The sequence below is a fragment of the Sinocyclocheilus grahami genome, unplaced genomic scaffold (genome assembly GCF_001515645.1).
Source record: "Sinocyclocheilus grahami isolate Dianchi unplaced genomic scaffold, SAMN03320097.WGS_v1.1 scaffold1041.1, whole genome shotgun sequence".
NCBI classification, from domain to species: domain Eukaryota; kingdom Metazoa; phylum Chordata; class Actinopteri; order Cypriniformes; family Cyprinidae; genus Sinocyclocheilus; species Sinocyclocheilus grahami.
The window spans coordinates 256,814-272,452 of NW_015506220.1; the positions used below are offsets into that span (position 1 = coordinate 256,814).

General features: G+C 37.8%; 1 protein-coding gene across 1 annotated transcript in view; it reads right to left on the minus strand.

Moving 5' to 3' along the window:
- LOC107566014 (nuclear receptor corepressor 2-like) overlaps window positions 1-15,639 on the minus strand; it is a 143,329-nt gene that overhangs the window by 44,958 nt on the left and 82,732 nt on the right. Inside the window, exon 5 of the mRNA XM_016251367.1 lies at window positions 3,280-3,471. Coding sequence (XP_016106853.1) covers window positions 3,280-3,471 — 192 coding nt within the window. The remainder of the gene's footprint in view (window positions 1-3,279; window positions 3,472-15,639) is intronic.

A 15,639-nucleotide genomic window follows, 5' to 3' on the forward strand; every position in this document is an offset into this window, starting at 1 on the left:
TAAAATAAAATGTTAATGTTACCACTGCATCTTTCTGGGGGGGAAAATGCAGTGATTAATATATAGTTTATTTATAGTTTTTTTCAAATCTTCAATGTGCTGTCATTATAAAATAATTGTATTATTGTTTATTTAATTCTAACAAATAAGTTCCTGTCCCTATAATGGGTAATGAAAGGTTCATATTTTGGTTTTGTGGAGTCCCCAACAACAGGTTGACATGCATGCAAGGTCAAAAAACACTTTCATTGTCTTATAATATGCATTTATTTTTTACCTTACTTGCACAACGACTCCCAAACGATTCGCTCAACAATCCATTTTTCCAAACCCCTTCTTTACGTGACGCTAATCTGCGGTGATTGGTATGATTGGGGTTCGTTTTAAAACGACTCGTTTCAATTATTCAGAGTCGACTCTTTCTTTTGAGAGACAATAACTTTATACACTGTGCACTTTTAGATTTAAAACTTTGCAGTATGTTTTCATTCACTTAGAGCTGTGTTACACACTGCATGAAAGGTAATTTTCAAAAATCCATAGTAGGGGCACTTTAAAAACTAACCAAAATGAAAAATAATTATATATTTGGCTATCGGCCAAAATGAGCTGAAAATGATCCGCATTAGTGGTTGGCCGATATATCGGCATTGGCCGATAAGTTTTTCTGTTTGGCAGATGCGTTCGAGGCGGACTTTTAATTTTGACGGCGCTGAGAACGGCAGCACCTGCGCACACAGTGTTCACATTCTCCTTGTTCGCTGTCGTCGTTGACTGTTTAACAGTTCTTTCTGATTATTAGACAGATTTCTGTCCGTATTAGAACTAAGGAATTAAAATGTATAAAAAAAAGTATAACGATTGCTTTTATATTATTAGTAATAAAGGCAAACATTATAATACTTTCTCGTTTGCAGTCAGCATTCAGCAAATATGGATTTATATAATTTAAACAAATCTTTGAATGACTAATGAACATTTAATTTTAAAAATCTTGCAAACTTAGTCAAATCCAGCTGTGAGATCGTGTGAAGTGTGCATTTGTATCCTGCATGATCGCGTGTTCTCTGTGTAATGGTAGGTCCGTGCGAATTGAATACGGACAGGAGGAAAGTTCTCCTTCACTGGAGACGCGCGATCGACAAACTTTAAACTCATGATTTCAAATTATGCTGCGCTTCATGCTTTTGCCCAATGTCATATTCATGTCATTTTCACTGTGTGCTGTATGTAAAATGAGTGTTACCTTGACTTTATTTGAAAAAATAAATAAAGAATGCCATGTTGGTTTCAGTGTTTACTTCCTTTTTAATTATATTTTTATTAATTATTTATTTATTTGTGAAAAATACTTTTGTCATTTAAAGTACAAGTATGTTTATTTTACACATTTATTTTTTTATCCATTTTCAAATTATTTAATTTCTTAAATATTAATTAAAATAAATAAAATTATATCGGCTTTATATCGGCCATCAGTCACCCTGCTTTCCAAGATATTGGCATCGGCATCGACTGTCAAAAAAACAATATCGGTCGACCACTAATCGGCATATCCGATATCGGCAAAAATCCAATATCGTGAATCCCTGGTGTTTTTTGTTCTCACCCTGTTTTCATCATAGATGATCTGGACAAGGCTGCGGTGTTTGGCTTCACTGGGTGGAGGTGAGATGGTGCGCTCTGGCTCCTGGGGTTTTGCAGCTTCTTCCTCCAGCTGTTGCTAAAAAAAAAAATACAGAGCATGAAAGACCTTCCTAACAATCCTGACTCCTATAAATCAACAGTGGCAAAGATTAAAACATAAAAATAAGAACTATATTGAAACTCTTATTTTTACTGATGAAAGAGGACTAATGCAACCCTGCTACAATAAGCAGCCAGACACAACAAGAATGCAATATTACGTGAGCTAATATTAACATTATCCCCACATCAGAAGCACTGCTAATATCAGACAAGCTCTGATTGGCTGAGAAGCACTAATGCTTTAGCAAAGAGAGTCAGCGAGACAACTTAATAGTCAAAGATTGATGATCAACAATAATTTCACATCTTATACACAGATGCGCAAAGAAACGCAGAGGCCCTGGCTCCAATAAAATGCTGAAAGGGGCCTCCGTCTTGCAAACATAAGCCCAAACTCATATGGATCAGCTCTAGTGCAGGATCAAGACTGTGTGTGTCCTGAGTTAAAGAAAATAAACGAGCCATCCCACCGCCCTCGCAGACAGTCAAACACACAGTAACCTGATATTCTCACTTCTTCTCTCTTCTCTCCATCACTCCCTCGCTTTACGTTAGAGTTTACCGTACCATTTAATTGCACCAGATGTTTTAATGCTTAGAGGAAACCTAAGGGGAGAGGAGAGCGATGGTTGGGGTCTGTTACCTCACTGAAAATAGATGCCAAATCTTTCAGAAGAAAACAGTATGGGGTTGAAGGGCAGATGAGGAGCGGTTCATTTTTCTTGGTAGCATGACTGTACTTCTACAACCAATCAGACTCAAAGCTGTTTCACTCCCTCTCCAATCCTCCATTACTCCCTCAATGGACTAGCCCATGGAGCACAGGTGGCTTCGATTTATTGAGCAGCGGTTTGGACACGGTCCAAAACCTCAAGTGAACTAGGGGGTCTGTTTTACAAGAAGACATGGTCTGCTTATATATTTTCTGCAATAAGCATGACTAGAAATATCTGAGAATACATTCTAATTCTTTAAACCTTTAAAAAATATTATTGTAATACAAACAGTTACTATTGTGCAAATTAAAAGACATAAAATAGGCGAATATACTTGATGCAATTATTCCACTGAAATAAGAGACCTAAAATTATAGTGCTGCATTAACACTTGAAGTAGACCACTGAGTAATGGCACTGGCAAGAAAAAAAAAGAGAGGGAGAGGAAACCGAGAGAGGGAAGGAGACCGAGAGGAAAGACAGGAAGTGTGTTTGTAGCTGTGTGGCCTGCTGAGGCAATAACCACACAATCATCACAACTCCACTCCGCACACACTCATCTACTATTGCTGCTACACTAGAGTGTCCAGATTACATAACACTAACTGCACTGTAGGTGAAAAGCATCTACTTATTGCAGCTCTGAAAGTTGTACTTCGAAAGAAATCCTTGCCTTCACCTAAATAAAAAGCTTTGCAAACTGTCCTGGTGCTTATTTTAGAAGGCCAACTTTTCCTGAAATAAAACAAAAATGCATTCTAGGATCCTTTATGCTAGGGTTCAAAATAAATAGGCAAAATGTGGAGAAGGTTACCTGTTTTTTACGCAGTTTACAGATCTGCTGCTCCACCATGGTGATCTCCCGATCCACGCGGTCCATGTTCTGGATTAGCTCCTCTTTGGAGAGGCGAGAGGGAACCATGTCCAGGTCGGGCTCCATGGGCACTGGGCTCACAGGAGAAATGGGCTCAATCTTTCCAATGGAACTGCTGCTGCTGCTGTGCTCCTGTATAAACACACACATCATTGTACTCATTCAGACCTGGTAGAAGCTTTTGTTTGTAAAAGTTGTGGTTTCAAATGTTTATTTTTCTAATGAACATTAACCAAACATTTACTTCAGCTTAGAATCACAACAATTCCACATATGATGACTGATGTTAATTAGTAATATTAATTGTCAAATACATACATTATTCTGAAGAATTATGCTGAAGTATTTTGAGTGGTTGCTACCAATCTGCTATTTGACAGCAAGTGTGTTTCTTATTATTATTTATCTTGAAAACAGTTGTGCTGCTTCATATTTTTGTGGAAACAGTGCTACAATTTTTTTCAGGATTCTTTGATGAATAGAAGCTTCAAAAGTACAGTATTTATTTGAAATAGAAATCTTTTGTAACATTATAAATGTTTACAGTCTTTACAGTCACTTTTGATCAATTTAATTCGTCCTTGCTGAAACTTTTGAATGGTAGTTTATCTACTAAATGATTAAACAAAAATTTTTACATTATCACATTTTACATTACTTGTTTTATCATAGCCAGGTAAAAATGTTAAGTCACAGAGAGGCACACTAAAACAAGCTGCATCATTTGAGAACTCCATGTCCACAGCACAAATAGTGTTAAGAGTTACGTGACAAGGTTTCATGCTTAGGTTTGGGGATTTTAACAAACCCCTAACCTCAAGCATGAGCAATAGCAATAGTGATGCATGCCTTGGCAGGCACCACTAATTAATGCTATTCAGCATTTCAAGGTTTTGACATTTTGGGTTCTTGGAAAGAGATACAATGCACTCGTTCTTCTCTCGTTCAGAAATATGAAAAAAAACATGGTTACAACACAGTACCGCTTAGAGACTGTTTAGTGGTAAAAACTTCACCTCTTATAGTAAACTGGTGAATGTACACACAGCAGATCAGTGGTTAAGGCTATTGAATATTCAGCTAGTTTAAAATGTGCTTAAGAGCTTTTGGGTTCATTCTCTCACATGAAGAGAATGTTACGTAAGCGTAGTGATCAGGGAGAGCACGTGCTATTCTCTCTCTCACCGGCCCTTAAAGATCACTCGGGCAGAGCAGCCATCAGGGCAAATGCATGGACTGATTGGACACAATCACCCAACAAAAAAAGAACAAGACTAAAAGTACAAGACTAATGAGTAATTGAAGCCATTTTAAGATGATTGTGGTCAAAATGGCTGAAAAATCATACATACTTCCACTAGTAATATGACTTAATGGCTTATCACTTTTGACCAATTGGTGGTGCTGTTATCGAATCGATGTGGTGTGTTCTGTGTGAGGTGACAATGGCACACAAAAAGTTTGGTGTCAATATGTCAAAGCTTTGCAGAGATACAGCCTCAGACGTAGTTTGGCATCATGCTTCAAATTTGTTGCGGTGCTTATACAATAACGGTTTTGTCTATCAACAAGAAATCCATACCTTTTTGTCAGCACAGTCTGAAGATGATTTTTTCAACATAAAATGTCGGACAGGAAGTTTAGCTGATTATGGCAAAATTGGTATGTTCTCGGCATGACCCAAAGAATATATTGAGATCAGTTTCATTACAATAGGCTAATATGCTCAAAAGCTATTAGCATTTTTGGTAATTTCATTATAACTTTTGACCACAAGGTGGCAATGCTTCATATGTTTTCTAGTACCATCAGGACATGGTACCAAAGACACATACCGAGTTTCGAAACGATATGCCAATGCGTTCGTAAAATTAGTTCGTAAAAATAGCATTTCACAACAAAATTCAAAATGGCCGACGGCCAAAATGGCCGACATGGGAAAATTGGGTATGGTTCGACTTGGCATGCTGCACTGAATCTAAAGAGTTTTGTGATTTTTGTTCAAACTATTCAGAAGTTATAAACAAACAGAGACATTTTTTATATCTCCTGACTACTAGGTGGAGCTGAGCAGAAACTGTGCAGGTAGCCTCAGGCCATCACACAAACCAAGTTTGGTCTCTATACACCAAACCGTTGAGATATAGCCTCACATCCATTTTTGCGTGCTCTGTCAAATTTGTTTGCGTGTTATTTGAGAAAGGTTTGACTAAACTTGAATTCCATAACTTTTTGCCAGCATGGTCTGAAGATGATCTGAGACAATTTTGGTGAAAATCAGACAAACTGTCTAGGACGAGCTTGAAAGTAGGTTTTTCAAACTATTAAAATATGCGAAAAATCTTGACCAATAGAATTTTTTATTTTTGTTTCCATTTGACTCGGCGTGAAATAATTTTCAGTCTAAAATTTACGGTTCAAAAGTTATTAGCATAATGTAATGGTGGCGGCACCCAGGTAAACACGTTTAGTAAAAAAAAAAATTTTTTCCAACTCCTATGTTCGGGCGCCAGACAGGAATAAGCCTGTCAAAAGTAGTTAAACCCAGATAGCCGTTCAAAACCACCCATTACATACAAAATCACACCAGCAGAGAATATAATGCAAAGCAGGAAATACATTTACAGAGGAAATAAGTTTTCAGTTCAGTTGAACGTATGTATTTTTCACAAGAGAGAAAAAAACAAAAAAAACAAAGAATTAGTTCACAAGAAGGTGAACATACATTGCACATCCATCAGTCAAAAAAAACAAACTATACAATAAATCGGTAGTATTGCGAGACTCCCGTCTAACTCTGCATTCACCTCAGCAGTTTCGATAGTCCGTTCTCAGTTACAATTCAAAACCGATAAAAAAGGAGGGAAGAAAACAAAGGAATACAAACAAGATTAATTCCAGTCGCCCAGACCGTTAGACGAATTAATATCTTAAGATGGAAAAGAAAATACTCGCATAAGGGAGTTGTACGGTATGGTATGTGCGAGCGAATGTGGTGTGGGTGAACTTTGGGTGAGTGCTGGTGTGTGTTACAGGAAGCCATGAGCCATCCGACCGGCCACTCATGAACTTGGGGAAACAGTTTTTTCAAACCGTGAATGGAGGTGGATTTTCTCCAAGGAAAAGGCATCCAGGTAAAGACACTTCCCTGCTGCTCCTGAAACCTCACAAGCCTCTGCGCTGGTCCTGCCGCTCGGATAATGGTCTCTTTAAAACCCTCTGGCGCTCGCTCCAGCATTACAGAGTGCGTGAGTGTGCGCTCAGCTGAAACCGGTAAACTTCCACTCTAGACACTCGTGACTTCTCCCTTCTCCACTCTCCACTAACCCGCCATCCTTTGATTCTGTTCCACTACATATATATATATAGCCACATCACTTCCTTCCCAAATTAGACTCCCGTTCCTATTCGCTGGCTGTCAGGACAATTGTTTTGGTTTCATTTTCCCAGTTACGCCTTTTCCCCGTTCCGCCACAATAAACATAAGTGCAACTTTGGACAGTTGGTGGCACTAGAGGGATTGAGATAGAGATTCCAAATTTGCTATGGTGACAGATCAGACTGTCCTCTGTGTCCCAAATTTCATAACTTTTCCACAGTGGTTCTATGGGCTGCCATAGACATTCAGAGCGGAAGAATAATAAGAAGAACGCCAACGGATAGAATAGGTGCCATCGCACCTTTGGTGCTTTAATAAATAATCACAACAACAATTTTTTAACATAAAACTTTTCTGACCATCAGGCTCACATTAAAGAGTAACGGCCCCATGTGTTTTAAAGTAAATAAATTAAATAGATGTATGACTTACGGTAGAGACCTGCACTCCCGCGGGAGTACCGCGGGACCCAACGCAACAGGGTACGGCGCGGGACAACTCTTGATGGGCGAGTGTGGGTGGGAACAGACTCGTGCGTGCAGGATGCAGGAGAATAAAATGATTCGCGGGACTCCCGCAAAATAGAAATTATCTAAACATAAAGTGTCTAAAACATATAAATTGTTATTTATCTGTTGCACAAAACCAAAAAAAAGCAACTAATATTAACATTAAAATGATTCACATGCGCAAGCTAGGCATAGTTTCTATTTCTAACACGTGTTTAAAGGGTTGCGCAATTAAGCCAATCACAGACTCAGCTGTTGATTTCTGGAACGCAATGTCCAATCAGAGGTGATTAAGTTAGAATCTACTCACCGCAGTGTTGAAATTGCGTGCTCACGAATACTCTCATTTTAACACATGAAGTGTAGACATTGTGAAAGATTCATTGTGTATACATTTATTGTGATATAACAGAGCTTTATGAGATTGCGATTAACTGAGATGTCAGCTTTTAGTGGTGATAAAGAAAGTGCTGCTCGCATTCTGCCATGCCAAACCAGGAACGCAGCAGCCAGGCTTGCTGTTCTGTTAAAAATATCAGTGGTTTGTGAATGTTGATGCTTAGCCTAAATAACCAATCTTTTATCAGGAGTGTTTATGCTGAGCTGTTGTGGAGCTTAGGAGATGTTACAGAACCATTTCATGTCAATTTCTTTGATGTACTGAAAAAAATCTATAAAGATTACTTTTATGCTGGCTTTTGCGGGTGGGAGCGGGACAAACCCTGAATGTCGTGGGTGGGAGCAGAACAGAATTTGAAAAATCCGTCCAGCGCAGGTGTCTAACTTACGGCACAATAGACAAAGTAATCTTTTATAATTAATCATATTTTTATGAAACCCCTGACAAATAAAATGTGTTGCTCCAATTACAGATTGTCCATGGAAAGAGGGAGACAAAGCTCAAATGTCCAAGGACAGCCTGAGAGCTCTGCTAATGTTCAAAACACATTCCTAGAGGCATTCCAAACTTTAGGCGGGATTTAACACTTCAAAAGTATTTGATAAAGGAGTCACTTTAGGACTCAAAGCTGTATACACACACTCACTCACTCACTCAACTCTCTCTCACACACAGCGTAGGATGAAAATTGCCTTGTTAACCCCACACAACTACTTTCAAGAACAAGCACTATAATCCTGCCAAGTCTCAGTAACAAGAACCAACCAAAAATCAGAAATGTGTGCATGACATTTAAAACTCCAAGCAGCTTTACATAAACATAAACCTGAGTGCTATGGATATGCACTGCAGTAACCTTCACACTAGGGTTGGACCGATAGACAATGCCATCGTCCATCGTCGATGACTGACAGACATAAGAGTACGTCTGTGCACCTAATCAAATTTCAATGTGGACTAGTGTCTGTGAATATTAAACTGCAAAATGAGCAAGTGTGACACTTGTATTGTTTTCAGCCAAATTTCAACAGAAATACATTTCTATTGTACAGTATAATGTACTAACGTTTAAGGCTGTCACTAATTATTATTTTGGCAATCGAGTAATCTGTCGATTATTCTGATGATTAATCGAGTAATCGGATAATTAATCATTGATTTTTTGTAGTAATAAAAATAGACCCAAGCGAACAATAGCCTTTAAAATGACTTATAATACATACATAATAGCAATTAAGCAATAATAATTAGTTCAAATAAAGTATGAAAAGCAAGTAATTCTATGGTTTTATTGAACAAAACTGCACACCACACACCAACAGATTTTCAACCGACTGTCACAGTCCCGACTGTGAACACGGGAAATCTCTCAAAATCTCTCGATACTTGAGAATAAACATGGTGGACGATAGGCAGGAAAAAATTGCGATGTCTGCATTTGTTATGCTTCCGTCTTCTGTCAGCTCGCTTTCTGATTGGATAGTTTCGTTTCACGTGATAATCTCCAGATCATACGCGCATTTGTCCTCGGGGTTCCCCCCACACATCAGGACTTCTAATCGTAAATATTCAACATGTTGAATATTTACGATTCACGATCGGGGCGCCTCCGACATTCTTCCGAGCAGATTCAGTCACTCTTAACACACCTCACACCACAGGAAAATCTGATAAGATCATCTTTAGAACCACCAAGATAATCGGGACATTACCTAGGATTGTCGGAATGGGAGAAATCGGCCCAAAATCAGCCCGATTATCTTGTGGTGTTTACCCAGCATTACCTTACAAATCTGATAAAATGACGCACGTTGCATTGCCAGATGAACGTTATAATAAACTCACAACAATAGGCAGAGATGCCGATTGAGACGCTATACACATGTAAATGATAACAGTTTGTGTGGAGCAGCATTTACTGTAAACAGAGCCACTCTGAGATGCACGTACGTAACCTAGACGCATGTAAATAAAGCGCACATATTAAACCAGCATTGCATATATTTATTTCATTGAATCATAGCATTTGTGTATTCACAATAGCATTATGCTTTATTATGATTTTAAATTAGTTTAATATATCACGCAGCCTTGGAAGACGGTCTAATAATGATTTTTATAGAGTCTCGTCCGTGGAATGCGCCACTTCCGGTATTTTGTCGATTACTCAACACAGGCAAAATGCAATCGAGGATTTTTTTAAAACAGAGTACTCGAATTGAATCGAGGAATTGTGACAGCCCTACTACACTGCAAAACCTCCAGTGTTGAAATCCTGGTGTTAATGACTCTTAGAGTTAAGAGTAAAATGTCTAGTGTTGAATTTCAAGGGATTAACACGGCTAGTGTAAACAGCACCCTCTGGCTGGAGAGGTTACAGAGAGTTACATTTTCTTAACACTGAGTGCTATTTACATCCGGGATATTTACGCACCTAAACCAGCTGAAAGATTTCTCACAGACGCCATTTTCTGACTCACGATGCGGAGCATACAAGGACGGAAAACACCAAAGTGTTCTATCTAATTTAAAACATGTAGGCCTATTTTATAACATCCTATTGTTTTTTAACAATATTAAATGCTGTGTATGCCTAAACTTTTCTCAGAAACAATTTCTTTCACTCGCATCAGACAAGGAACTGCTTTAAATGCTGACAGTAAGTGTTTTATCTCATTTATAATATGTATTTGAAAACATACTGAATTATAGTAGTATTTATGTGCTGTGTGCTCATAAACCTTTTCTCAGAAAGACATTTGCTTTACTAGGAGGTTGACAGGGAAACCCCAGAAGTGTTTTAAGACCAGGAGCTTAGTTTGTGGGGGATGGGGGAGAGGTAACTCCCACAATTAACCAAAACTAGCAATATTCATACAAGGGATGCACGATATTATCGGACCAATATCAGAATCAGCCGATAATGGCTTTAAATATAAATATCGGCCCAATATGAAAAATGATGCCGATATGTCTAGTATTAAGAGGAATACGTTAAACTCACATGTGCTCAGGCTGTGCTAATGATTAGATCACGTCAGCAATGTAGCTCATTCTTGAAGTAAAATTGTCTGAATGATGAATAGATTGACTGTTTTGGATCGCTGCATTTAATCTGTGAAAGCACGTACAGAATGACGTGTTCAGTTTATGATAGAGTAAACAGTAATAGCACGTGCGGTGGCAGCAGTGACAGCCTCCCCCAGGTCCTAACGCCCGTTCAGTAAGGAGTTTTAATCTGTAGGGGGCGCTGTTGGCCTACTTCTAATTAAATTAAAAGTAAAATAGCCTACTCAAACAACATTTAGACTGTTTCTGATTAAATAAAGCAGTAATTGATGTCATAAAATAAGGAGTATGTTTTGACTTAAAGGTCAGAAGCTATAGCTTACATGAAAAAAAAAATCACAAACATGGCACTTGTAAATTAAACAATTTTATATATACTGATTTATTGATTAGTGTGTGACATGTTTTATTTTTTAAACAAATCAAAAGCACAAAGATTTTCAGAAGTTTAAAAACTCTTTTGCTTTAGACCATCTACAGATGTTAAATCTTAAAATAAAATGTTAGGGTTAACACTGCATCTTTCTGGGGGAAAATGCAGTGATTGATATATAGTTTATTTATAATTATTTTCAAAGCTTCAATGTACTGTCAAAAAACCTTCATTATTGTTTAATTCAAACAAATAAGTTGTTGTTCAATATTTTGCTTATAATTTCTGCACAGGACAGACTTGGTGGTGTTTCCAAACAAAAGGAAATATATTGGTACCGGTATCGGCCAAAATGAGTTGAAAAATAACGGCATATCGGATATCGGCAAAAATCCAATATCGTGCATCCCTAATTTATACCATGGTTAATGGAAACCTAGAATCATGCTATTAATTCATTTAAATCGTGCCTTCTGCGCTTTTATAAGTGCTAACTTCACGTACGAACCGAACAGAGCAGTTATCAGCACAGTTTTTTAAATTGTGCACGAGCGGCACGCGAATCACCGTATACTCTGTGCAAGATCACCAACACCCTCAAAAACTGTGATCAGATTTCCGCGAGCTATTCCTATCGTGAAGCTGATGGTACATTGTGTGATCCGTTTGAATTGTATTGAGAAATTGCCACTTTAAAATGCTATGGATAAATTCGAACATTATCTAAAAAAGGCACATAAACTAAAAAGACTGATGAAAAGAGAAAACAATCTTGCACCAGAACTAACATATATTAAAATCTTTTTTACAATACTCATGACCACCTTTACTAGAATTGATCACGTTTTAATTTTCTGTTTTGGGTGAACAATTATTATATTGTAATTGATACTTTTCCACATACTGTACATTATTGTTTCTCCTTTATGCCCCGCCTTTCTGAAACACGTCGATTTTTACAAAGCTCATCCGCATCATATGACCCCTTTAAGCTGATAGACATAAGCATTATAAACCTTATGACATTTAGAATACATATGGTCCAAATGAGAATATGTATTTTGTGCCTTTGCACTCTTTTGCTTTTACATTATGTTTTAAAGGGGTCATATGATGAGATTACAATTTTTTCTTTCTCTTTGAAGTGTTACAAGCTCTTGGTGCATAAAGAAGATCTGTAAAGTTGCAAAGACTAAAGTCTCAAATCCAAAGAGATATTCTTTATAAAAGTTAAGCCGTTCCTCACTCAAGGCCGCCGGCCGCTCACTCTAGCCCGGCCTCCGCTCACTCAAGCCTGCCGTGTGTGATGCTGTGTTTCGTTGTGAAAGCAAAACTACTTTGTTTGGCTTTCCAAAAGAGGACACAACTATCAGTGGTTAAGTTGTATTTACAACACTGTTCCAGAACAGTTCAACCCAAATATTCAGATGTGTGCAGCACATTTTCTGGAGAACTGGAGGATCAGGTTTCCTGATCCTGGAAGAGTAGACTACAATATGCATCTGCACTGTTGTTTGCTGTTCTGACTCACAGACTGTAAGTACGTTTTCATATTTAAAGGATTTTCCACTGATGATTCAAACGCGCGTTTTGAGCAGTGTAGAGTAGCGCTTGTTGTTTGTCATTTCTCCGATCACAAATGCAGACATGGTTTTATGTTTACGCGGCGCGATGCAACGTGTAAAAAGACAGTATAAGTCATTATAATCTGTAATTATGTCCCCACTGGATGCAACAAATGCCTCGTTTATAATGGGTTTTAATGTGTTTGTCTCGTCGCTCCGGCCGGGACACGGCATCACAATATGGTAAGGGGTGTAACATTTCCGTCACACGCTTGAGGTATTCGGCCAATCATAACGCACTGGATAGCTGGTCAATCACAACGCACTGGATAGCTGGCCAATCAGAGCACACCTTGCTTTTCAGACCGATGAGCTTTGTAAAAATCGATGCGTTTCAGAAAGGCAGGGCATAGAATAGAAACAATAATGTACAGTATGTGGAAAATAATGTGCTTTTTGAAACTTAAACTGCATAAACACATTTCATTACACCAAATACACAAAATAATGTCCTTTTTAGCAACATCATGTGACCCCTTTAATTGTTGTAAGTACATGTTGTTTCAATGTATTGAAAACATTGAATGCGAAGACATTTTGGTGCAGGGAAAAAAGCTTTACAATGTTTTAACAATAACAATAAAAAATAATACGCAACGAATCTTGTTTTGTGGGTTTATTTTTTACAAATAGTTATTCTAAAAGTAACTGTTCTGTTACTCCTTAATTCCTTTTACCTGATCAGTTAAGAGTTATAATAATGCTTTTAGGAGTTATCAAATGAATATAGTTAATTATTTAAATCTAAGGTAGTGTTCTTTTACTCTGAAGAGCAGCAATTCCATGCAAATATCAACCTTACCATGAAAAAATAAAGTTTTTACAAAAAGAACAAAACCCTATTTAAGTTGTACGTTTAGGTCTGTATTTTACTGCATTAACGTGCTTTAATAGAAATTTGAAGGAAATCGCTGTTTATCCACCACATATGAGGGGTGCACCCATAGTAAATTTACATTTTCATTAGACTGTATTTCATGTTTTCAAATGAGAGATCAAAGGCTGCCCATTTTTCATTTATGTCAACAGTAAGCATTTTGTAGAAAGATGGAGGCCTTTCTGAAAAATTAATAAACTCACTTTGTCTAAACAGCGATGATTTTTGGATTTATATAGGCTAGATATATGATGTCAGGACGCTTCAGCGCTGTCACGTCCGTAACGTTTTAAAGATGAAGTTTATATCATATAGTAATTATTAATGCAATTAACTTGAAACTTTCTGTACAAAGCCAACTTGTGGGCATGCCAATTATGATCAACAGCTCATCTCTATTCTTTGCTCTTATCAACCATATAATGCGTTACGGACATGACCGTTACAGACGCTTCGGACGCATGTTTACCATGCTTGCACAATTGGTGGCTGACTAAATACTTTTTTGCCCCACTGTAGGCTTCAATTTGCAGGTTATAACTGTATCTATTTTATTTATTTTAATGCGGATCCCACACTCACACTCAAGCATGACAGGGAGGAGGTTATAACTATCTATTTTATTTATTTTAATGCGGATCCCACACTCACACTCAAGCATGACAGGGAGGAGGTTATAACTATCTATTTTATTTATTTTAATGCGGATCCCACACTCACACTCAAGCATGACAGGGAGGAGCCTGCACGATCACTTGCATTTTTTCCTGATAATGAAACAACTTAAAATTGGGGTGCCTTACATGAGAAATTTATCTAAAGAAAGCTTGTATATCTTTAAACGAACCAATTCAAAACGAAATCAAATAGGCCTACTCCCTGATTATGTAATCTGTGAATGCATTTCTCTCTAAAGGCGCGTCCAGTGGAGATTTCGTGAATTTCATCTTTGCAGCAGACAAGGACTCAGAAAACATTAGTTTATTAATAAATCATTCAAATGTCCCTTTTTTCATCATCATTAGGCTACATTTGAGCGCGGAATATGCTCATTATGGAGTATTATGTTAATTTAATATAAACGTGCGATTAGCAATAGCTTAAATGAATGACTACTAGTAACTGGAAAAAATCTTTAGTGGGGGGCAGCCCTATTAAATACCCTCTATCTCTGTTAAAGTTTTTAAAGCATTTCCATAGTCGTATAAATTCCGCTTTCAGAACTGTCACGTCCGTATGATTTTTCCTCTGAAACACAAAAAAGAAAATTTTTATAAAATTGATATTTTATGCTTTGTGAATTGCCAGCCCTTCTCCATTGTTTTCGTAACAGAAGCTTCCACAGTGTAACAGAATGACAGTGACAGAACAAAAAACACAGATAATAAAAAACTAAAATAAATAAAAAATAGAACAAGTAAATAAGGAATAAAAATATACAAATCGACAATTGTATGTACAGGTATATAACAATAGACAGTTGTATGTACAGGTATATTATGTGCAAATTGAAATGTAGACTGAGTATGAGTGTTAGATAAATAAGTGTATGAGTGAATAAATAGTGTGTGTTCCACAGTTATTGTTAAGTGTTCATGAGATGGATATTTGGTAGCTGCGCTTAACGAGACAGTTATCGAAGTGCAGAGGACAGATTCAATGTTTGCGGAGTAGAACTGTTTCAGCAGCTCCTGTGACAGGTTGAACTTCCTCAGCTGGACGTACCGTACATTCAGTTCTGGAACTAAAGCGGTGCGAAAGGGCCTATAGTGGTGCCCAGGAACCTGAATGACTCCACTGCAGTCACAGTGCTGTCCATAATGGTGAGTGGAGGGAGAGCAGGGGGGTTTCTCCTGAAGTCCATGGTCATCTCCACAGTTTTGAGCATGTTGAGCTCCAGGTTGTTGAGACTGCACCAGACACCCAGCTCTTTAACCTCCTGTCTGTAAGCAGACTCGTCACCATCCTGAATGAGGCCGATGAGTGTGGTGTCGTCTGCCAACTTCAGGAAATTGACAGAGGGGTCTTTAGAGGTGCAGTCGTTGGTGTACAGGGAGAAGAGCAGTGG